Here is a 21,649-nt window from a genome sequence, read left to right as displayed (position 1 = left end):
AGTTTTCAGGATGCGGTGTGAGAGCTATATCCTAGGAGGTCTTAGAGACACATCAGAAGAGATCGCGGAGAGGCTGCGTGGTGGGTGACAGTGACTGGATAGCACAGACAGTGTGACAAGAATTGGAAGAAAATCAAGTTTTGGTCAGAGGGCTCAGCAGGCCGAGTACATGCTTTGCATGCAGGAGTTCCAGCTTCTACCCCCGTTCTGTGGTGAATAGCACCAAACCCAAAGGAAAATTAGAAGTCTAGTACTGAGAGTTGGAGATATTCCTTAATGGCAGCTTAGGAAGGGAAAAGGGGGCTTGAGGACTTTGACAGGTGGAGCTGGATCCCTTGACAGTGACAGGCAGGGGGTGAGTGGCAGGGAGTGCTCCTCACACGTGGTGGCCGTCCTGTGCTGAGTCCATTCATAACACCAAGGGCATGTGTGTCCCAGCCCTCAGTGTAGGTGGCATTGTGGAATGGGGCACTGGCCTGGAATGCCGGAGACCTTCCTGGTAGGTGGACACAAGGGGTCCCCTGACCCCATAGGACAAAACCAGAGCTCCAGAGGGTCCTGTAGGTCTGTCCTTGGTTATCCGTCTTATGAACCAGTGTAAAGTCGGACTTGGAGAAACTATCTAAATGGTCTCTTGTAAGCAAAGCTTCCTTAAGCAGGTTTCTCTTAAGAAAATGCATATATTACATACTACAGAAAGAGAGAGGAAATTGTTACTTTCAGTAATACTCCTCTGCAAATCTTGCCATGTATTATGAATTGTTGACTGGCCTGCCAGAGCCTGCCCGGCACTGGAAGCATTGCTAGAGGAGCGAGCACGAAGGACTTCACCAGTTCTTGCTTTGATTTTTGGGATCGAGAACTGTAGCTGGATATACGAATCATGACATAAAGTCTTCCTCCACTTTAGACAGAGGTTTCCTTTGAGCCTTTGCGTTTGATGCACTTTTTATGGACTTAACTGATATAGCAAATTTGAATTTTTGTACTTTCAAAGAAACTCTGAGAGCCAGTTCTGTTCCCTGTGAACATAAACTAGACCCTGTTTAGAGTCAACAGTGTCCTTCGCCGTTACTGACCCCGAGAGGCTCTCTCGCCTTTTCTCAGTAGCTGCGGTGATTGTGCTCTGTGTCTGGTCAGTTTTAGGCTGTCCCATTCCTGTGATCTTCCTGGCCTCTGCTCAGTGGTGTGAGAATAGTGGCCATGTTCCCCAGCTTTCTCTCTTGGCTTTTCCTGGCTGTCACCCAGTAGGTGCAGATTTTCTGTGAGCGCTCAGCCTGACACCCTGATGACAGTGGTAATGCTCTTTTTTTTTTTTTAATTGAATGACCTGGCAAGCTACCCATGACATATTCAGTATGCCAAACACAGTAACAACAAGTCTCACGATGGAGACGTTATTGGGCCTGCTCGAGGATGAACAGCAGGAGGACAGTGCTACAGACCTTGAGATACAAGCTTTCATGTTTGAGTTTCTAGCATACAATGATCAAATACCCATCCCTCCACCAGTGCACATTCTCCACCACTAATGTCCCCAGTAACCCCCCGCCCCCTCCGCTTCCCCCCCTTTCCAATCCTCCCCTTGCCTCCATGGCAGACATTTTTCCCCATACTCTCTCTCTCTCTACTTTTGTTTGTGTTTTTTTCCTTTTAGGGTCACACCTGGCAATGCACAGTGGTACTGGCTCTGCACTCAGGAATTACTCCTGGGTGTGCTCAGGGGACCATATGGGATGCTGGGAATCGAACCTGGGTCGGCCGCGTGCAAGGCAAATGCCCTACCTACTGTGCTATCGCTCCAGCCCCTCTCTGCTTTTGGGCATCATGGTTTGCAATACAGATAGTGAGCGGTTACCACTTTTGGTTTTTTATCTACTTCCAACTATGGGGCAGTATTCCTGGCCCTTGTGTCTACTGTCCTTGGCTGTCAGTCTCATGTTATGTTATTTTCTAGTAGTGGTAACGTTCTTGTGTTACCTTGTAAACACCGAGACTCCGTGTCAGAGCGAGAAGTACAGCCCTGCCGTGAGCTCAGTACTTGGGTTTGCTCCCTTCTGTTCTGCTCAGTGTCAGCCAAGATCAGAACTCTTCCATCCTCACAGGCCTTGCCCTTCATTCACTCTGTAGTCCTCTCCCGTGGTTTCAGTCCTTTCTCTGCACAGAGTTTTGTGTGACACCTCTGAGACCTGAGATGGCAGCTTCCCTACTTGTGCCCTATAACAGGGGCCAGCATGGAAGGGCTTTGGGTTGTGGTTGGCCGTGTGTCTCCCGTGTGGGGTCTCCTACATTTCCAGGTACTAACATTTGCTCCACACAGGACTGGAATCCAAGTGCTCCTTCCTTAACTTGATTGCCATATCACAAGAAACTCACTCTCGCCTTGTTTTGGCTTTGGGGCATCACTCCCAGAGACTCAGGGTACTGGGTGGCACTAGGCTTTTGTGTGTGAGCATATGTGCAGGCCCTCACGGCTTTCTAGTCCACAAGGAAATCTGTGTTCGGGAAACAAAGCGAGTCCCTGTCCTAGCAATGCTTGCTGTTAGAACTTGGATCATTGTCTGAGAGCAGGAGGGCTTGTGAGGGCAAATGCTCGGTCTGGACTCTGGCTAATGGGGTGGCACTGTCTCCCTGTCTTTTCTGAAATGCCTGTTGCAGGGTTATGGAACAAATACCATGGAGTAAATCTACTTCTGGGACACAGAAAGGCAGCTCTTGGCGGGTAGGTTGATAGGAATATAGTTGGAGACTTATTAGGCTCTCCTGAGCCTCCCTGGCCCATCATTTACCCGCATCGCAGCTCTGAGTGTAGCTGGGCCTGACACCCCTCCAGCAGCACCCTGGACCTTTATTGAAGGTTGTTTTATCAAGAGCTCCGGTGGCCAGAGAAAGGTCTTCCGTTACTCACGGGCACATCCCTTTCCGCTGGCTCTCCCTGCTTCTGTTCTTGAGCAGTTCCCCTCGTGAAACACACTTGGTGTGCAGGCATTCCTCTGGCCTTCCTCTCTTCATAGACTTGAGCTTGGCTTTTGCTGCCCTCTGACCTTGCCACCCCTCCCCACCGCAACACTTCCTGTTGTCTACCTTTGGCTTCCTGGGTGCTGCTCCCATCCGGATTCCAGTTCCAGAGTTGACCCACAAAAGGACCGTCTGAGCTTGACTCTAAACTTTGCGATGCTGGTTTGGCTGTTGGAACGGTCAGGAACGGTCAGGACAGCACCTGGCTCCCTGAACAGGCAGGGACCATTCGGTTTTAAGATGACAGTGGGTGGTGAACCCGTGCCATGTGTGAGTTGTGTGTGTTTCTGATGTGTGTGTTTCAGACTCTGTGTTTCTGATGAGTTTGTTTTTGGGGGATCCGTTTTTGTTTTTGTTATCTTTTCACTTGTTCCAGGTGGTGATGTGAAGACTCATAAGTACTTGATAGAGAAGTAGAAGTCTTGTTTTATGGTTCAAAGATGAAATCACACCTAAGCCAGTTTTAGCTGCTTAGTTCTTAAGTATTTCTGTTTGTCATTTTTTTAACCTTTTTTCCTCATTTGCTTAACATCTTTCATGTCTAGAAACCCATTCTCTTCCTGCACCTGGAGACAGGCTATTTGAATATGTTGTTGCGTCCTCGCCCGTGAAGGTGTTTAGAGTCATTTACTTTTTTTTATTTTTCTCTGAGTAGATAATTCCACGTCCACTTTTGTCCCCTTGGTTTTCCCCCGAACTGTCAGTTTAAAGACTTTGTCCAGGCCCTCCACATTCCCAGGCAGTGCGGCCCTCAGCCTGGCCGTTCAATGCACCACTTCACCCTGGGCGTAGGCGGAAGGAGGAAGCAAGTGGACTTGGGTTCCCTGTGTCGTTCCCTCTTCGAGTTCATTGTTTCAGATAATGCATGATGGTCTGCTGGACACCCCCAGCTGCCCTTTGGGTCTAATTGTGATTCAGTGTGTTGCTACTTGAGGGCATTTTTGGTTCTGGGACTGAACCTGAGACACTAATAGAAGTTTGTAGCATGGCCCCGTGGTCCAGAGTGCAGAACATTGTGAAGTTGGGGGACCCTGGGGTGGGTGCTCATTTATCATAATAAGATGATCAAACCCCCTCCCCGCCCTTTTATGTTTGCATAGAGGAAACCACCTTATCATCATACGATGGCTCTAAGTGAGCTGGAATTAGCATGTATGAAAGTCGGTGCAGATTTAGATGCCAGAGCAGCCGTACCCGAGGCTTTCTGTAACCCTGGGACCAGTCAGGTTCTGTGCAGCGGATGGCAGGAATGAGCTGTAATGAAGGGGCATGCCTGTACCCAACCTAATTAATCAGGATTTTCTCCTGACACACCCGACGACTGGGAGAGTTTCTGTTCCCAGGCCATCAGCCATCACACGTGTCCTGACCTGCCTTGTAGATGCCAGATTCCATTGATGATGGGGGCGGTTGGGGAGTGGGGTCGGGGAGAATGACAAAATAACATGCTGGGAGCCAGAGTCAGGTCAGCTGTCCCTTCTCTAACAAGCGAGGCTTCCTGTCTTAGCTATATTTTTAAAAAATCTTATTTCATTGATCAGACACTTCTACCAGATTCAGCAGTATTTCTTTTTAATAGTGAAACTGAGTGTATATGAGTTATCAGAAATTAGATTTTCTTTCCTAATCAGGAAAGCAGCTTTTCCTTTATCCCGGACCAATTCACATTCTGCATGGCCCTTTTTGTGACCAGGCCTAGGGGATTGGACCCCTCCATGGTAGAGTGTAACACACGCATCAAGTGTATCTTGAGAGTGGGACCATGTTCCCGAGCCAGAGTAGACTGTGTCTTCAGCCTTCAGCCCAAACTACCATTCCCCAAGTCCAGCCCTCCTAGGCCAGTGCTTTCTGACCTGTTGGCTTCCAGATTTAGGGGCCTCCACACAGCAATCCCCACAGCAGGTTGACAGGAATTAAGCTGAACAGAGAGTGTAAGAGGCAGGGTGCTTGCCTCACACGCGACCACCCAGAAAGTCCTCAGCAACCACAGTATGGTTCCTCAGGTACCACTGGGTACAGCCCACACTCCCTCCCCCTCAGAAATGAAAGGGTGGTGGTGAGGGAATAGGCATTCTTCTGAAACCAAAGGTAGGTTCATTATGCTTTCTGGCTTCCACCGTGGCTTGTGTGGCGGACTCCGAGCAGTGTTCACGCCACCTTCTCTCTGTCTTTTGATACTCCAGTTACCAGAAAGACTCCTGAGCAGATACAGCTGGATCAAGCAGTGGAAACTCGGACTGAAATTGGAAGGGGAGAGCGAGGACCTGGTTGATAAAATCAAGGAGTCCCTCTCTCTGCTAAAGAAGAAGGTTTGGAACATGTAGTTGCTTTTCTCTGATAGGTGAAAAGTTCTTGCCCCAGCAGACCATTCTGAGTCCCCACTAATGTTCCTGGCTGTTTTTTTTTTTTTCCTCGCTGGTTTTTAGGCAAAAGAGTTTTAAATGAACACAGCGTCCTGTGAGCAATGTGGTAAAAGTGAAGACTTGTCAGTGTCCTGTCTTTTGGGAAAAGGTGCTCGAGTGAATGTAATGTTTCCTCTTCCTCAGAGGAATCTGGAACAAATGGAATACTGGTTCAGGGTTCAGGATATCATTCAGTTCTTGTTTTCTATAGTAGGATCATTGATAGCTGTTCACATTTGTGTTCATGTGTTCAGATTCTACCCATTTTAATACAGTGATTGGTTTTATGGGCTGGAGCGATAGCACAGCGGTAGGTCGTTTGCCTTGCACGCAGCCAACACGGCCGACCCGAGTTCGATTCCTCCGCCCCTCTCGGAGAGCCCGGCAAGCTCCCGAGAGTATCTCGCCCGCACGGCAGAGCCTGGCAAGCTACCCGTGACGTATTCGATATGCCAGACACAGTAACAACAAGTCTCGTGATGGAGGCGTTACTGGGCCCGCTCGAGCAAATCGATGAACAACGGGAGGACCATGATTGGTTTTATTGATGATTGTTCAATGAGTAGGTTTGGTAATTTGTCCTGAAAATAATCCTGAGTCTTTTTTGGGATCTGAAACCAATTTGACGAAGAATTAGTGTGGTGGGACTCACTGGTTTGGCTACGAAAATTCTCCTTTCTTGGGGCTTTCTACTGTCTTGTGGATTCCCATGTCCTGAGTTGAAGGTCTTTGGATTATTAATCCAGATTTGTAGAGGAGGAGGAAGACTGGGAGAAGGTGTAAGATGCTGAGTGGACTCATTCATTTGAAACTCATGTAATTTTTAAGGGACTAAGGAGGTCAGCTTAGTGAGCTAATGTTTGGGGGAGCCCACTGTCGTCCTTGTCCATTTTTGCCACTGGGTTTGAAGTTTCTGCGTGCTGACCGCTCCCGTAAGCCCTCCCGGGCAGAGGCCTATCAGCTGGCCTTCTGTGGTCCTGGCCCTCAGGAGACGTGCACATTAGCCCTTTTGGACTTGCTTGGGTGGTTCAGTCTCATTACCTGGCAAGTTAGGGGAATTGGAATTTCCGCCCCACAGCCATGGGGCCACTGCCTGCACTTTGGTTTCAGATTAACGGGGGAAGCTGAGTAAGGGATCTGTGTAGCCGGAAGAGTGCCATTGTTCGGGCTGGAGACTCGACCTTGTGTGCGCTGGTGTGTGGCCGCCTGCTGCTGCGCTCGTACTGTGGATGTGAGCTGGGCTTTTTGAGGCCCAGACTTGCATTCCGATGTAACTTTCTTCTCCTAGTGGACAAGCTTGGCTGAACTGAGTGCTGTGGAAGCAAGGCAGACAGCTTGTGACGAACTGTTCACGAACGAAATAGAGGAATATAAACTGTATGAAGCTTTAAAATTCCTAATGCTCAACAGAGCCATTGAACTCTTTGAAGACAAAGAGAAGGGAAAGGAAGTGCCGTTTTTCTCTGTGCTTCTGTTTGCTCGGGATACGTCAAACAACCCTGAACAGCTGCTGAGGAACCATCTGAACCACGTGGGTCACACTGGAGGCCTTGAACAGGTGCGTTGGACTTTTGGGAGTGCTTGACTTCGAACAGCACCTTACCATCAGAATGGTCTCTCGGTTCTTGAGGGGCAGGAGTTCTTTGCAGGGTCATTGGGCTCTGGCTGAGGGGTCTCGCAGTAACAGTTCTCTTGAGTTCTCTGTGGACGCGCGGGGCTGGAGGACCCACTTCTCAAGTGGCTCACTCATCTCACTGTGAGCAGGAGGCCTTGGTTCTCCATGGTAGTTTCTGAGAAGACTCTGTTGTTTTCCAAGTAGGACTGTGAGTGTCATCCTGATCTGGTGGCTGGCTTCTCTCAGAGAGTGATCTGTGGACCTTAGCAGTAGAGCACATGCCTTGGAAGGGCCCTGGGTTCCATCCTGACAGTGTTTTTAAAAAAGAAAGAAGAGGGGTCGGAGTGATAGGACAGCTGGTAGGGCGTTTGCCTTGCACACGGTCAACCAGGGTTCGATTCACGGCATCCCATATGGTCCCCTGAGCACCGCCAGGAGTGATTCCTTAGTGCAGAGCCAGGAGTAACCCCTGAGCATTGCTGGGTGTGACCCCCAAAAAGCCAAAAAAAAAAAAAAAGGAACTCATCTAAGAAGAGAGCCAGGAGGAGGGCATGTGCATTTGTAGCCCAATCTTGGAAGTCCCCCACCCTGTCACATATCCCACACTTTTGGGGTGCCCACACCAGGGGAGGGCATCAGTGAAGAGTGCAGGTACCTGGGCTGGGCTTTACTGCTGACTTCTGTGCTGACTGCAACTGGCTTGTTTCTGCAGGCGGAGGCTGGGTCAGCTCCAGAGCTCTGATAGGCCATAGATGCCTGGAGTGCTTGCAAGATTCCTCTCCAGGGTCTCATTTTGGGGCATGGGGTGGGCACACTTGGCAGTGCTCAGTGTGGTTACTCCTGGCTCTCCACCTCTGGGGCTCTTCAGGGACCGTATGGGATGCTGGGGATTGGACCTGGGGCAGGCATGTGCAAGATTGCCACCCTCCCCACAGCACTGTCATGCCAGCCTCTTCTAGGGTCTTACTTATTCTTGGCAGCTGCAGCTGTGACAGGCGACATCCTTCAGAATAGAACTGGAGTCCCTTAGCCGCAGACCAGTCTTGCCCTGGGATCTTCCACAGAGGTGCTGTGTTTGGGATTCATCAGCGACCCTGCACTGGCAGCCCGTGAGCTGTCAGGCTTTGCACGGCTGTCTGTGTCTGCTGGTTGGTTCTGCTGCTGCTTTCGTAGTGGAGCAGCACCAGGATCTCCGTCCACAGTCCTCCCTTCCTGCTAGACAGCTCACTGCACTCGCCTTTTCCTGCTCCTAGGTGACCGTACAGATGCCTGATGGCCACTGCTGGATCAGGCAGGATTGGGCCAGTTGTGTCCTCTGGACCACAGTAAATGACTCACAGTTAAAATCCTGGGGGCTGGGTCAGAGCTATGGTATAGCAGACAGGGGGCTTGCCTCGCACACAACCAACCTGGATTCAATCCCGTCACCTCATATGATCCCCTGAGCACCATCAGGAGTGATCCCTGATTCCCCCCCATAGCTGTTACAATGAAGAGTTCATTAAAAACAAAACAAAAAAAACTTAAAAATGCTTTCTTGGGCAATGCTTTATATACCACAAAACTTTCCCTTTTAATTTAGGGGGAGAGCGAATGGACTGTCTTCTGGGCAGTGCCCAGGGGCTACTCCCTATTACACTGTTCATTGGCTGCTGGATGAGGGCGTGGTGCTGCCCGGGCCCTGCAGTGCTGGTGAACAGCAAGCTCACAGCTGGGGTGGGGATGGGAGGCATGGGCTGGGGTTCAGTCACATGCAGCTCACCAGGGTCACTGCTGGGCCTGTGGGGATAGGGGATGCCACAGGCTGGGGGTTCAATTATATCCAGGTCCCAGTTGCCTTTCAAAGCCTCTGCGGGGTTGCTCGCATGTTGCAGGCTGTGTCTGTCCGTGGGACATCTCGTAGCCACTAGTAGTTCTTCCCTTGTCCCTCTCCCTTGCCCCTGACTGAGGCAGCCACTGACCTGCTTCCGGCCCTATGGAATCACAGACACGTGACTCAGGTGCCTCTGTGGGCCCTGCCCGCATCGCACCCCTCAAGAGCAGTGTGTGCAGTCTGGCTTGTTTCCATGTTCAGTTCTGACGACTTGGACCATTCACACACACACTTTTTACGTGGTTGTATGTTTTCAGTTGTCTTGCAAGTATGCTTGAGAGAATTTCTGGGTCAGTCAATGCTGTTTACCAGTTTGAGGAACTTTTAACTTTTTGGCTTTTGCATCACACCCGGTGGTGCTCAGGGAGTGCTCCTTATTCTGTGCTCAGGGATTGCTTCTGGCGGGCTCGGGGACCATGTGGGATGCCGAGGATTAAACCCGGGTTGACTGTGCGCAAGGCAAGCTCCCTATTTGCTGTACTATCACTCGGCCCCTCGAGGAGCTTCCTGAAGGAGCTGCAGTGTCTCACGTGACTCCCCAGCAGTGTTCCAGAACTCACTTGCTCGTTTTCTTGGGTTGAGTCGAACTTCAAGATTAGGGTCTTCACCGTGCTCTGTGAGCTCTAGCTGTGCAGGTGCCCCTCCGAGAAGCCATGCCCCACTGTTGCTGTCTGTTGGACTGGTGTTCTGGGTGACTGGCCTTTTCAGTCCTTCTCTGGTGTCTTTGGAGAAGCGTCCACTGTGCTCAGCGTTTGCGGTTTGCTTTTGTGCTTCCCTGAGGTAAGAGAACTTGACCTCTTCTGGGCACATCACCCCTGTCCAGCCCTGGCACAGCCTTGCTGGTCAGCTCGGCCTCAGGATCGGACAGGCCGCGCCTGGGAGGGAAGGGGCCGCAGTGCCCACCTGTCGCTCTCTCTGCCCAGGTGGAGATGTTCCTCCTCGCCTACGCCGTGCACCACAGCATCCAGGTGTACCGCCTGTCCAAGCACAACACCGAGGAGTTTGTCACCGTCTACCCCACGGACCCGCCCGAGGACTGGCCCACCGTGACCCTGATTGCCGAGGACGACCGGCACTACAACATCCCCGTCAGGGTGTGCGAGGAGACGAGTCTGTGAGCGCTGCTTGGAAGGTTCCGTGGCCAGCGCGATACTGAGCTTGCAGCTCCCTGCGGCTCGGATGCGGTGGGATGCGGGGCGCTCCAAGCACACCTGTCGCAAGATGAAAATTGCGGCTTCTCCATGAAATAAATAGTTTTGTATCGAGGAGATGCACTTTGGGAAGGAGTGCATTCTTTATATCCAGGGTCTCTGCTGGCCGCCTCTGCAGATGCGAGTCCTGGCAGACCACGCGATCTTCTTTGCGGCGCATCGGGCCACAGCCATGTCTGAGCTGCAGGGCATGGAGAGGTCTGGGGTGCCCTGGTCCCCCCACCCAGTTCCTGGAGTCAGGCAGAACGGAGACATGGCTGCTTGCAGATGTCTTTCAGGCACTCCACAGAGAGGAGAGGTAGCCGCCTGCATCCCCAGGGGTGGCCATGTTCCTGTCACTCACTGGTGGAGGGCACGCCTCCCTGCTGGAGCTCTTGCTTTCCGCTTTAAGTGTGGGCGAGCATCTGGCCATGCCACAGCTGCCGGGGATTGTTTTTAGGGAGGCTGAGGGAGGAGCATTCTGTTAGGAGCATTCCTGCCTGGTACAGGCTAGGGTGGTAATGGGGGTTGGGGCATGGGGTGGTGACATCGTCCGTTCGGTTTGGAATGTGGCGGCGATTCATCAGCTCCTGCATTGATCTTGATGACCAGGTGGCAGGGCGGGAATGCTTTCGGCATCTGGCGGCAGAGAGACCCTCGGATTCCAAGCTTTATTTGATAGTAATGCAAGTCCTTCCTGGTGCAAGTTCAAATCATTAATGAGATCTCTTACCTGTTTATTTGGGGAGGGGGTATGCCTTTTTTCTTTTTTAAAGTAAGTTTTGCTTTTACTGAAATACTAAAATTCTTAGTTGAGAAAACTCAGGACGCACCAAACTATGCAAGCTGTTCCATGAGTGTTTTTTCCAGGCCCTCATCTCTCATGTTCACATCCTGTCCATGTGGATGCATTGGCAAGCCTTGGTATTCTTCACTGTGAAATGCAGTGGTGCCTCACTCGGGAGGTGCCTTGAAGCCAAATTAAAGGAATAATAACGATGTCATTTTAGTGCAGGTAACATTGAGTGTTTGTTCTGGTGCTCACTGTGGTGGCGACTAGACATGCTTACTGTTTCTCCTGGGAACTCTGTAAAGCACAACTTGAATGTATGGGTTGATTGTCCGAGGCCGTGGAAGCCTGTCCTTTGGAGAGCCTTTGGGTCTTTTTGTCTCTGCTGTTGCATTTAGCGGCATTCATGATTCTGATCATCTTTGCATTTTGAAAATGGAATGGAAATTATGGACAACTTACCTGTTTACATTTCACACGTTTTTCCTCTTCCTATGTAAAATATTGTTAGAATTTGCAGAAATTGTGGTCATAGCCACCACGTTGATAAAGATCTAAAATGATGCCCTTTCAGTTACTTTCTCGGCCCTTGCTAGACTCCTCTCAGACTCACTTGAACGGAGCGAGGTGTCCGAAGTCAGGCTTTCAAAGAAATAGTGCTCTGGGAAGTCGAGGTGGACCAAGTCTTTCAAAGGCCGTTTCTGGTTGCAAATTGCAATTTCAGTTGCCCGCGGTCTGAATTGCACCCACCATTCCAGTTCTTGGACTGACAGCAGCAGAAAGAAGTGAACTTGGCCCTAACTGGGTTCCGGAGGAGGATTGAGGAGGATGGCTTGGGAGGATCTTGAAGGAGGATGGTCAGGAAGATAGATCAGGGGATGGTCAGGAGGGTGGGTCAGGCAGATGGCCTCCCAGGAGCGAGCTCTGGGTGAGCAGCCAGCCTGGAGTTGGTTTCTTGCTTTAAGCACTGTGGGACCCAGGGTCCTGTGGAGACGCAGGTGCTCTCCACAAAGTAGACAGAACTTCCTTCTCACGCCTGTTTCTCCGGCAGGATATTTCAGCCTCACAGAACCCACCTGGAAGGAAGGACTTACCCGCCCCCAAGAAGTACCTTGTGACAGACTCCCCTCCTTGAGAGCCTTTCCCCTCCCCCGCTTAGCCCGGCAGCTTGTTCAGCCTCTGCTGACAGCTCTCCCAGTGTGGCCCAGGGTGGGGCAGCTGCAAATCAGAGGCCAGGATGCGCATAGCCTCTGCAGACCCGACTAGTTGCACTTCCTGGGCGTGGCCACTCTGAGGTGTCCTAATGCACACAGCAGGCAAACTCAGGAGCCCTATTACCACGCTGTGCCTTTGCCCTCCAGCCGCTGCTGATTCTGCCGTCCCATCCCTTCAGTCTGCCGTTTCCTTCCGAGCCCAGAGCACAGCAGTCGAATCTCAGGCCACTGGGACACCCCTTTGTGGGTTTCGCTGAGTCTTTCGCCCCCACCCACCCTTCACACCGTGGTGCTGGTTTACCTAAAAAATGTGTAGTCTGCTTCTTAGAGGTACTCGATAGTGCTTCTTGCCTCTTTCCCACCTGCTTCCAACCTCGTTTCCTTCCTGTGGTTCCTCCGCCCACCGGTTGGCTCCCTAGTTTCATGCTTTGCGCTCCCCACCCTTATTAGTTACCACGGTGGTCTCCTGGGGGTGTTATGGTGGCCACGGAGGGCTCTATGGTCCCCGTGGAGAATGGCTCATCTGGACGCTGCTTGTGAGGTGCTGTGTCCCCTGGGGGCTGGAGCGATAGCACAGTGGGTAGGGCGTTTGCCTTGCATGCAGCCAACGTGGCCGACCCGAGTTCGATTCCTCCGCCCCTCTCAGAGAGCCCGGCAAGCTACCGAGAGTATCTCGCCCCCACGGCAAAGCCTGGCAAGCTACCCATGACATACCCGATATGCCAAACACAGTAATGACAAAGTCTCACAATAGGGACGTTACTGGGCCCTCTCGAGCAAACGATGAACAACGGGAGGACAGTGACAGTGTCCCCTGGAATGAACAATCTTTCTCTTGTACCATCAGACACTGGAGCGCTCCCACTTCTGAGCTGTGGGAGTGACCTTAAGCGGTAGTTTACAGGTGCTCCCATCTTTTGAATACCGGAAAGGAATTCAGGATCTGACCCTTTGGGGAATCGTGTAAGCACATGTAAAATTAAAATGCCTTTTTAGGAAAGATCAGGAACGGCTTAACAGTGAAAAGAAAGCCCCGGTGCCTGGCGTGACTCTGAGACGCGGGCCAGAGACCAGAGCGGATCCCCACGTGGTGTCGTCCACGCAGGGCATGATGTCAGGTGCTGTCAAAAGCCACCCCAAGAACGCTGAGACGCGAACAAAAGCGCTGCATTTAAAAATAGAGAAATGCCACTTCAAAACAAAATGTCCCCCGTGGCTGCCTGGCCGGCCTCCTGGGTCACAGAAGGATGAGTCTGAGGGAGGGGAAGCGCGTGTGTACACGATTCCACAAGCCCCCAACCCCCCTTTCCTCAGGTTTTCATCCCCAAGTCACACAAGCCTGGTCTCCTACAGTGGCGCTCTGGGAGGCTCCGGGTGAGCATGAGTGTGTGTGTGTGGCCAACACAGGCAACTCCCGTTGGGAACTCGGCCACGGAGGGCGCAGAGCCCACCTGAGAGCGTGTCTGCCCTTGATCCCATGGGGCGGCCCACAGGTGGCAGAGGTGGAGAGTAGTAGTGTGCATGGTGCAGTGCATTGAGATAACGTCCCTGGGACTGGGCGAGAGCCAGTGTGTGGTGGCATCATTTGGTGTGGCCGCTGTCCCTGGCAGTAGGAGGTATTCATGGTGTTGAAATGTGTCTGAACCCTGGTGGTTTGCGTGCCCACACCATGGCCACCGGCTGTCTCAGTGTGGCTGTTAGCTGCAAGGCAGAGCCCAAGGGAGTGGCCTCTGCCCTGGCCCCTTCTTAATTCTGGTTAGGACATTGCAGAAGGTGGGGGGCAGCAGGGTTGGACACAGGCCCAGTAGCAGGGTCGTTTTCCCAGAAGTAGGGAGTGGTCTCACTTATAATAAGACACTTCCAAAGAATCTTTCACACTTCACTCTAAGGGCTTTTCGTATGGAACCAAGCCTTCATCTCTGTCAGCGTAAATGGTGCTAAAGTTCTGTTACCCTCCGGGAAGCCTCTGCGGCCCTCACGGCACATTGTCACCTTGGTCTCAGTGCGGGAACAGAGCCAAAATGGATGTTACCTCCGCAGCTCCTCCTTGGAATGGCCTGCCTGCTGTCACCTGGGTTTGGCCGTGTCCCGCCGTCTGCTGTGACTCGGGAGAGGCAGGTCTCTGTGAGCACCTCTGAACAGCCTCTCCTGGCTTCCCGTTGGAGGCCCTGGGTTTATGCCACCCTGCATTTTACATGGAGGATTGTAAAATAACCCGAAATAAACTGGAAAACTGACACCTGGCTGCGGTTCCGTGGCGTCTTTGAGGGCTTGGCTGGATTTGATGGCGGGGTGAGGGTGGGGGTGGGGTGTCATTGCTTTCCATGACTCCGGAAGCTCAGCTGCGTGTGATGTTCAAGGAGCGTGAAGGGCCCTATAACTAACTGCCGCCCCCCCGGGAAAAGCTGGGGTCTGGCCTCGGTTCGAGTTGTGTGTTAGCTGTTCGATCAGGGCCTGTTCCCTGATGCCCAGTGTCTCAGCCCTCCTCCTGTTTGCCACGGGGGCGGGTGAAGTGCCTCGCAGACACCGTCCTGAGGCTTCCAAGAAGGATGCCCCAGGCCTGCTGCAGTCCTGGTGCAGGGGGTGGGTGAAGAGGAAGTGGCTAGGCCTCCCTTCACAGGGCCTTCCACTCAGACACCACCTCTGGGGGATGAGGGGGTGGGGCGTGAGGCACAGGCAACTCATGGCCCCTTCAGACCAAGAATCACTGCGGTGCTGCGTGGAACCAGCCTTTCACTGAGAGGCTAGTAACGGGCGAGGGCCAGGCAGGAGCCACAAGGTCTCTGCAGACTGGACAAGCACTGCGCTCGAAAGAATGGGGTCAGCGCTGAAGGCCACGAGGCCTTTCTCTGAGGTCTCTGCTCCCCCGCCCCATTTGTGGGCTGATACTCTCCCAGTGCTGCTTCCTCCAAGGCCACGAGAAGGCAACTGAAGTCTCAGTTTTGACAGGTGGAGTGTGGCGGGGAGAGATCCGCCCCCATAGCTGGCTCTACCCTCGGAACAGTGATTTTTTTCCTCCTCGAGGGATGGTGGGACGTGAGGGGCCCAGGAGAGTGCTGCTGGGACACGCTCAGGCCGCCTGGAATGTGACGTTCGGGTGCCTCCAAGGTGCCACATGGCAGTAGGCTGAGGCAGTGGGAATTGTGTCTTACACAGATCTCTGGTTTATGGGTGGTGCTCAGGGCTTCCTCCTGGCCCTGTGCTCGGGGATCACTCCTGGCAGGCCTGGGGGACCCTGTGGGATGCTGGGACTCAAACTCAAGTGGGCCATGTGCCAGGCAAGCACCCTGCCCGCTGGTACTCTTCCCGGGTCTTGCACTTCTCCCTTGGCCCTGGAGGGGAGCCAGCCTGAGTTACCTGTGACTATTCTGAGGGGCCCAGAGTAGTTGGGAGGCATTTCAAAGTGGCGGTTAGTGATTGCAGTCACCCGTTTGCTCTGAGGTGCAGTTCCGCCGTGTGGCCACCGCCTCTTCTGCCCCGAGCTGGCCCCTCCGTCCTGGCTGTGTCCCGGGTGGCAGGGCTCAGTGTTTGCTGCCTGCCGTGCCCGCCAGCAGTACCTTGCAGTGCCTCCAACTCCCCTCCCCCTCCCCCCACTACCCGCCCTGGTAGCTTGGGGGCTTCACCTGGGCAGGTCCCGTGGTGTTACTAATGCTCTCCCTTCGAACCTGTCTGTCACCTGGTGACACCTGGAACCCAGGGGTGCCGGAAGCTTCTCTTGCACTCTTGGACGTGAATGCACAGCGATTAACTATCCTTCACGAGGCCAGTCTAGGTTTGATGCCCAGCACGGCCAGGAACGATCCCCTGCATCGCTGGTTATGGTCCCATAACCGCCCTGGGTCCCTCAGACTCCCCCCCACCATGGCTGTTTACCTCTCAGGAACCCCGATGTGCCCCAAGTCAGTGGTGTTGGGGGGGGCGTGGGAGGAGAGGACATTTCCCAGAAGCCCTTGGGGCTCTGCCGTGGGCTGAGGAGTCTCAACCACAGCTGTGGGACTGAGGAATTAGAGGTTCACCAGGTTGGAGGCGAGCGTGAGGCCTGGGGAGGGGCCTGGGGCTTCACAGCAGGAGAGCGTCTGGGGTCTCTCTCGGGCTGTCCAGTGCCCCTCCCCTTAGCTCAGATGTGCAGGTCAGTCCCTCCCCAAGCCCTCAGGGGCCTTCCAAAGCACCCCATTGCTGGGCTTGAGGAACCCCCACACCTCACCCCAGACACTGCAGCAGAGGGGGTTCAGCCAAAGGGCAGAGAAACGCTCCCTGCAGAAGTCCTCCAGAGGCCTGGTGGAAGGGGAGCCCGAGGAAAGAGGCCAGGTCAGCAAGTATCCGGGCGCCTGGAGCAGGAGGGGGCGCTGCTCTCTGGGTCTGCGCCACTTCCTTTTTTCTGGTCCTGCTTGGGGGTCCTGCCCCATCAGGAGCAGCTGAGAGGCCTCGGGAATGCCCAGGAAGGACCTCTGGGAAAGCTGTGCAGTGGGCGGGCTGCCGGGGACAGTTGACCAGGCTGTGCACTGCTGCACTCCAGGTGCCCGCTCTTCACGCGGTGGTCCCTAGGACACATCGGGAGGCATTGGGGGCACCTAGCTCAGAGGCTCCAACAGCGCCCAGAGCTAAGCCTGAGACTGTGACTCGAGGGGGTCTGGCTGTGACTGCAGGGCTGAGGCAGCAGGAGGGTCCTGCAGATGGAGTCAGGAAAGAAGGATGTTCCCTCTGCCCGGGAGATGCAGTCGGGAGATCCCTGCCTGAAGCTGGGAAACAGGCCAGGCGGGAAGGGCCCTGGAATTCCCGGGGTGTGGGCTGGGGTTGGAAAGGCGCCGGTTTAGGTGGGGCTACAGGCGCGCGACTGGATTCCCTGCTCCGGCCGGCCGGGTGGCTGTGGGCCACCTGTGCCTCCCTGAAGAAAATGGAATTGGAGAGGGGTTGGAGAGAGAGCAGCGGGGGCGGGGGGGAGGGGCGGGCCCCGCCTTGCACAGGGCCAGCAGGTTCCATCCCCAGCATCTATATGGTCCCCCGAGTCCCACCAGAAGACATCCCTGAGCACAGCCAGGTGTGACCCCCAAACCCAAACCAACCAAACAAATAAAAAGCCCAAATTGAATAACCTTGAGGAAGTCGGGGGAAGGGGGAAGGTTGCTGAAAGGGGGGCAGACAGCAGGCAGAGCCCGCGGGCCTTTCTCTGCCTTCGGGGTTTGTGCCCGACTGCAGCCGGGCATGTGGGAGCCCCACAGAACAGGCACAAACACAGCCAGCACCACAGAGAGACAAACAGAAAGGGGGGAAGGAGGGAGAGAGGGAGGGAGGGAGAGAGACAGACAGGGAGGGAGGGAGGGAAAGACAGAAAAGAGGGAGGGCGGGAGGGAAGGAGAGAGTGAGTGTGAGCGCCGAGACCAGGTCCTGTGTCAGCAATAAAAAAAGGCACGGGGGGGGGGGGGGGGGGGGAGGGGATAAATTTCTTTTTTTATTCTTTTTTTTTTTTTTTTTTGGTCACACCCGGCGATGCTCAGGGGTTACTCCTAGCTCTGCACTCAGAAATTACTCCTGGCGGTGCTCGGGGGACCATATGGGATACCAGGGATAGAACCCGGGTTGGCTGCATGCAAGGCAAATGCCCTCCCCGTTGTACTATTGCTCCAGCCCTTACATTTCTTTTAATATGATAAACTCTAATGTGTGAGTCTGAGACAACTCGGTCCCCAAGAGCCTGTGTGTAAACAGGAGTCCTGGGTTCTGTCCCCACCACCACGCTGGGTCCTCGGAGCACTGCCGAGAGTGACCCCCAGGCACTGAACTGGGCCTGGCCCCCAGCTCCACCAGGTATGGCCCCCGGACAACCCTCCCCCAAAAGGAAAGAATGTCCAGAGTCAGAGAGAGAATGGGAGTTCAGGTGCTTTCCTTCACACAGCTGGTGCGATCCCCCCTGCACCCCTTATATAGGGTGCCCTGAGCCTTGCCAGGGGTGAGCCCTGAACTCCGCTGGGTGTCACCCAACAAACCGTTTCTCCCTGGGGACAGTAATGCAGTCGTTTTATGATGATAGTACTTGTTCTTTCCTTGGACTCAGGAGCATTCGAGTGGAGATTAACCTTCGTTTTGTGTTGAAAGGGCTGCGAGTGCCCCTCAGTGGTGCTGGGGTCCCCACTGGGCCCTGGGGTGCAGCGCAGAGGCTCAGCCATGGCCCTGGCTGCCCGCCCCACCCTCCTTCACCCCTGCACACGGCCGGGGGATTCCAGCTAGAAACCATCCAGGGGAGAGGCGGCAGCCCTGGCAGAAGCGCAGGAGATGGAATCAGGGTTCCCGCCCCCCGGAGTTTCGATTTCACAAAGCTCTGTGGTGTGGACTGCCCGGAGAGGGGCTCTGGGGCGCCTTGGCACCCAGACCAGAGTGAGCCGCGCCCGCTCCCCTCGCCCTGGCGTCAGCTCGGGTGGCACTGGGAGTAGGCAGAGCTTTTCCCTGTTAATAACCTAAGCCCCTAGATGGTATCTCGGAACGGGTCCAGACTTGTTACCACCAGGGGACCCTTTGGGAGGGTCCCTCCCCCCCCCCCCCCCCCCCGCATTGTCGGCTGGTGTAGGAGTTTAGGAATCGGGGTCGGGATTCTGAAACCGGAACCGTCCTTGTTTGTGGTGTTGGACGCCCTGAGTGGCCTGCGTACCCCTAACAGACGCTCAGAGCCTCTTCTGCCGCGTGTGGGGTGCGGAGGGCACACGCTCTGCACCCCGGGTCCTCCTGCAACACAGGCTGGGGCACAGGAGCTGGGTGGGGGTCAGCTGCAGGCTCAGGGGGTCAGCTGGAGCCTTGAGGGGATCAGCTGGGGGATCTGTGGGTTCGGCTGGAGGCAGGAGGCAGTCAGATGCAGCCTCAGGCATCAACTGGGGGGTCACCTGCAGGTTCCTGGGGGGTTAGCTGGAAGCTTGGGGGCGTCAGTTGCAAGCTCAGGGGGTCAGCTGCAGGCTCGGGGGTCACCTGCAGGTTCCTGGGGGGTTAGCTGGAAGCTTGGGGGCGTCAGTTGCAAGCTCAGGGGGTCAGCTGCAGGCTCGGGGGTCAGCTGGAGGCTCAGGGGGTCAGCTGCAGGCTTGGGGGTCAGCTGGAGGCTCAGGGGGCCAGCTGCAGGCTCGGGGGTCAGCTGGAGGCTCAGGGGGCTTAGCTGGAGACTCAGAGGGTCAGCTACAGTCTGGGGGGGTCAGCTGCAGGCTGGGGAGCCAGCTGGAGGCTCGGGGAATCAGCTGGAGGTTCGGGAGTCAGCTGGAGGTTCAGGGGGTCAGCTGCAGGCTCAAGGGGTCGACTGGAGGTTAAGGGGGTCAGCTGCAGGTTTGGGTGGGGGGTCAGCTGTAGGCTCAGAGGTGTCAGCTGCAGGCTCAGGGGGTCAGCTGCAGACACAGGGGGGTCAGCTGGAGGTTCGGGGGTCAACTAGAGGTTTGTGAGTCAGCTGGAGGTTTGGGGAGTCAGCTGCAGGCTTGTGGGGTCAGCTGGACGTTCAGGGGGTCAGCTGCAGGCTTGGGGGGGTCAGCTGGAGGCTCGGGGGTATCACCTGCAGGCTCAGGGGGGTTGCGGCAGGCTCGTGGGTCAGCTGGAAGTTCAGGGGGTCAGTTGGAGGCTCAGAGGGGTCAGCTGGAGGTTCAGGGGGTCAGCTGCAGGCTCGGGGTCGGCTGGGTGCTAGAGTCACCAGCTGCCTGCCCGAAGCCTCCAGGTCTCCACTGGCCCTGGCCTGAGGTGACCCAGAGCACCTGGGCCGAGCAGCTGGACCACGGAGAGAGGCGGAGAGGGAGGGAGGGCTGTGGACAGGGTGGGGAAGCTGGGGGGCTGGAACGTGGGTCAGCGGCCAGTCAGGGGTCGGCGTGCAGGGGTGCACCACGGGCGGGCCTGCCTGGGGTCCGGGATAGCGGGGCCGCCATACCTGAACCCGTGCTGTAAGGCAAAAGCATCTCTTGGTCTCAGAAGCCCCCGGGGTGCAGGGATGGACCCAGGACCGTGGCGTGCGAGGCCTTCACCCCTACCCTGTCTCTGCCCATCAGTCCAGGGGGTGTCGGCCAGCCTGGCGGCCTCCAGAAACCAGAGGTCCGAGGCGCAAGGCCCGACCCAGTCTGGGACTGGGTGTGGTTGGTCTGTCTCTTCCAAACCTCGAAGTGACCACGACGACAGCGAAGACGATGACGATGACGGCGCCTTCCCAGCCCAGGATGCCTCGCGCCAAAGTGGCTCCCGGACCTCCCCTTGGCTTCGGGGGGAAAAGGAATGCAATCTACCGTGTCACCGCGACGAGGCTCTGGCTCCAAACCCACAGGCACGCAATGAAAGACGTGAGATAAAAAATAACGGCTGTTTAATTTTCCGGTCATGGACTTTTAAAAAAGCTGATACAATTAGATCCCCGCCCCACCCACCCCCGCCCGCCCATCTCAGGGTCGCTGCTGGAAGCCCCCCGGCCGCTCCTTCCCCAGAGCTCCCAGTCTGTGAGGGAGGGTGGAGAGGGCGGGGGTCACAGCCTGGGGACTGTCCCTTAGGGCGGGGCCTCGGAGGGTGCCCCGGGGGTGGGCACATGAATGCCAGCCTGAGCTGGCGGAGTGGCGGGGGGGCTTGACAGCCTTGCAGGAGAAACGAAAAGTCACAGAGAACCGAGAACGGCAGCACAGGGCGCGCGGCTGCCCAGGAACAAGCGTCCCCGGCCACTCCCGTTCCTGGAGACGCACAGGCGTAGGACACAGTCCCGTCCATCCGCCACCTCCCGACGGCCGGTCCTTCTAGTATTAGAGACATTTTATTGAAAATGCGAAAATAGGAAATGTAGTATAGCTTAAAATAAATTATATAACATATACAGTATAATCTTTATCTTTTTAAAATATCTGGTGGGGGTGGCTTAGGTTCTGTCAGTCTAGGAATTTCGATGCAATCAAAAATTTGGTAAACGGTGTTCATAATCTTTTTTTTTTGTAATCCTCCCCAATTGGGGTGGTGATTGCGGGGGAGGAAAAGAAAAAGCAAAACCCTGCTTTTCGAAACTTAGAAAAATAGACTACCGGACGCGGACTTCCAGCGTGTCCTTCTGGGGACTGGCCCCTCGTGACTCTTGAGGCTGCTGTTCTGGGGGTGGCAGGCGGGGCGACAGTGTTGGGGGGAGGGCAGGGTTCCGGGTTCCGGTCTGCTTGCGACTAAGAGCGGCGGGACCAGCTGTGGCCGGGCCACGGCCACCACATGGGTTAGGACGCTAGCGCGTGACTTAAAGCTTCAGTTCCCACCAAGGACGGCGGCGCCTGGTCAACTGCTCCGTCCCCGGCCCATGCGACACAGGGAGAACAGAGCCAGCCACTGGCTGGGGAGTGCGTGGGAGCATAGACCAAGCGATGTGGCCACGTGAGGGGGTACACGAGGCAAGAGGGCCCCCAGCAATCTCCAGACACCCTAAGGGGCCACGCCGAGGCCAGGGGTGCAGGCGAGGGTCCATTCCCCCCCCCCGTAGGGTACGGTCACCACCAGCCCCCGTGGACACGGACTCCGGCCACGTGCTGGTCAGTTCAGGGCTGTGTGGCCCCCGGCGTGGCCTCGTGGCTGGGAGTGA

At 55.2% G+C, this 21,649-nt stretch overlaps 2 protein-coding genes across 4 annotated transcripts in view; one reads left to right on the top strand and one right to left on the bottom strand.

Moving 5' to 3' along the window:
* OTULIN (OTU deubiquitinase with linear linkage specificity) overlaps positions 1-10,173 on the top strand; it is a 28,340-nt gene extending 18,167 nt beyond the window's left edge. For both annotated transcript variants that reach the window (XM_056109064.1, XM_056109065.1), the window contains 3 exons: positions 5,202-5,327; positions 6,709-6,978; positions 9,832-10,173. In XM_056109064.1, coding sequence (XP_055965039.1) covers positions 5,202-5,327; positions 6,709-6,978; positions 9,832-10,026 — 591 coding nt within the window. In that variant the 3' untranslated portion in view covers positions 10,027-10,173. The remainder of the gene's footprint in view (positions 1-5,201; positions 5,328-6,708; positions 6,979-9,831) is intronic.
* ANKH (ANKH inorganic pyrophosphate transport regulator) overlaps positions 1-21,649 on the bottom strand; it is a 326,406-nt gene that overhangs the window by 203,429 nt on the left and 101,328 nt on the right. The window lies entirely within an intron of this gene.

This window comes from Sorex fumeus, unplaced genomic scaffold (assembly GCF_029834395.1).
Source record: "Sorex fumeus unplaced genomic scaffold, SorFum_2.1 ptg000264l, whole genome shotgun sequence".
Classification (NCBI taxonomy): domain Eukaryota; kingdom Metazoa; phylum Chordata; class Mammalia; order Eulipotyphla; family Soricidae; genus Sorex; species Sorex fumeus.
Note: the sequence above shows the minus strand (reverse complement) of the source record. Positions and strands in the feature narration are given on the sequence as shown.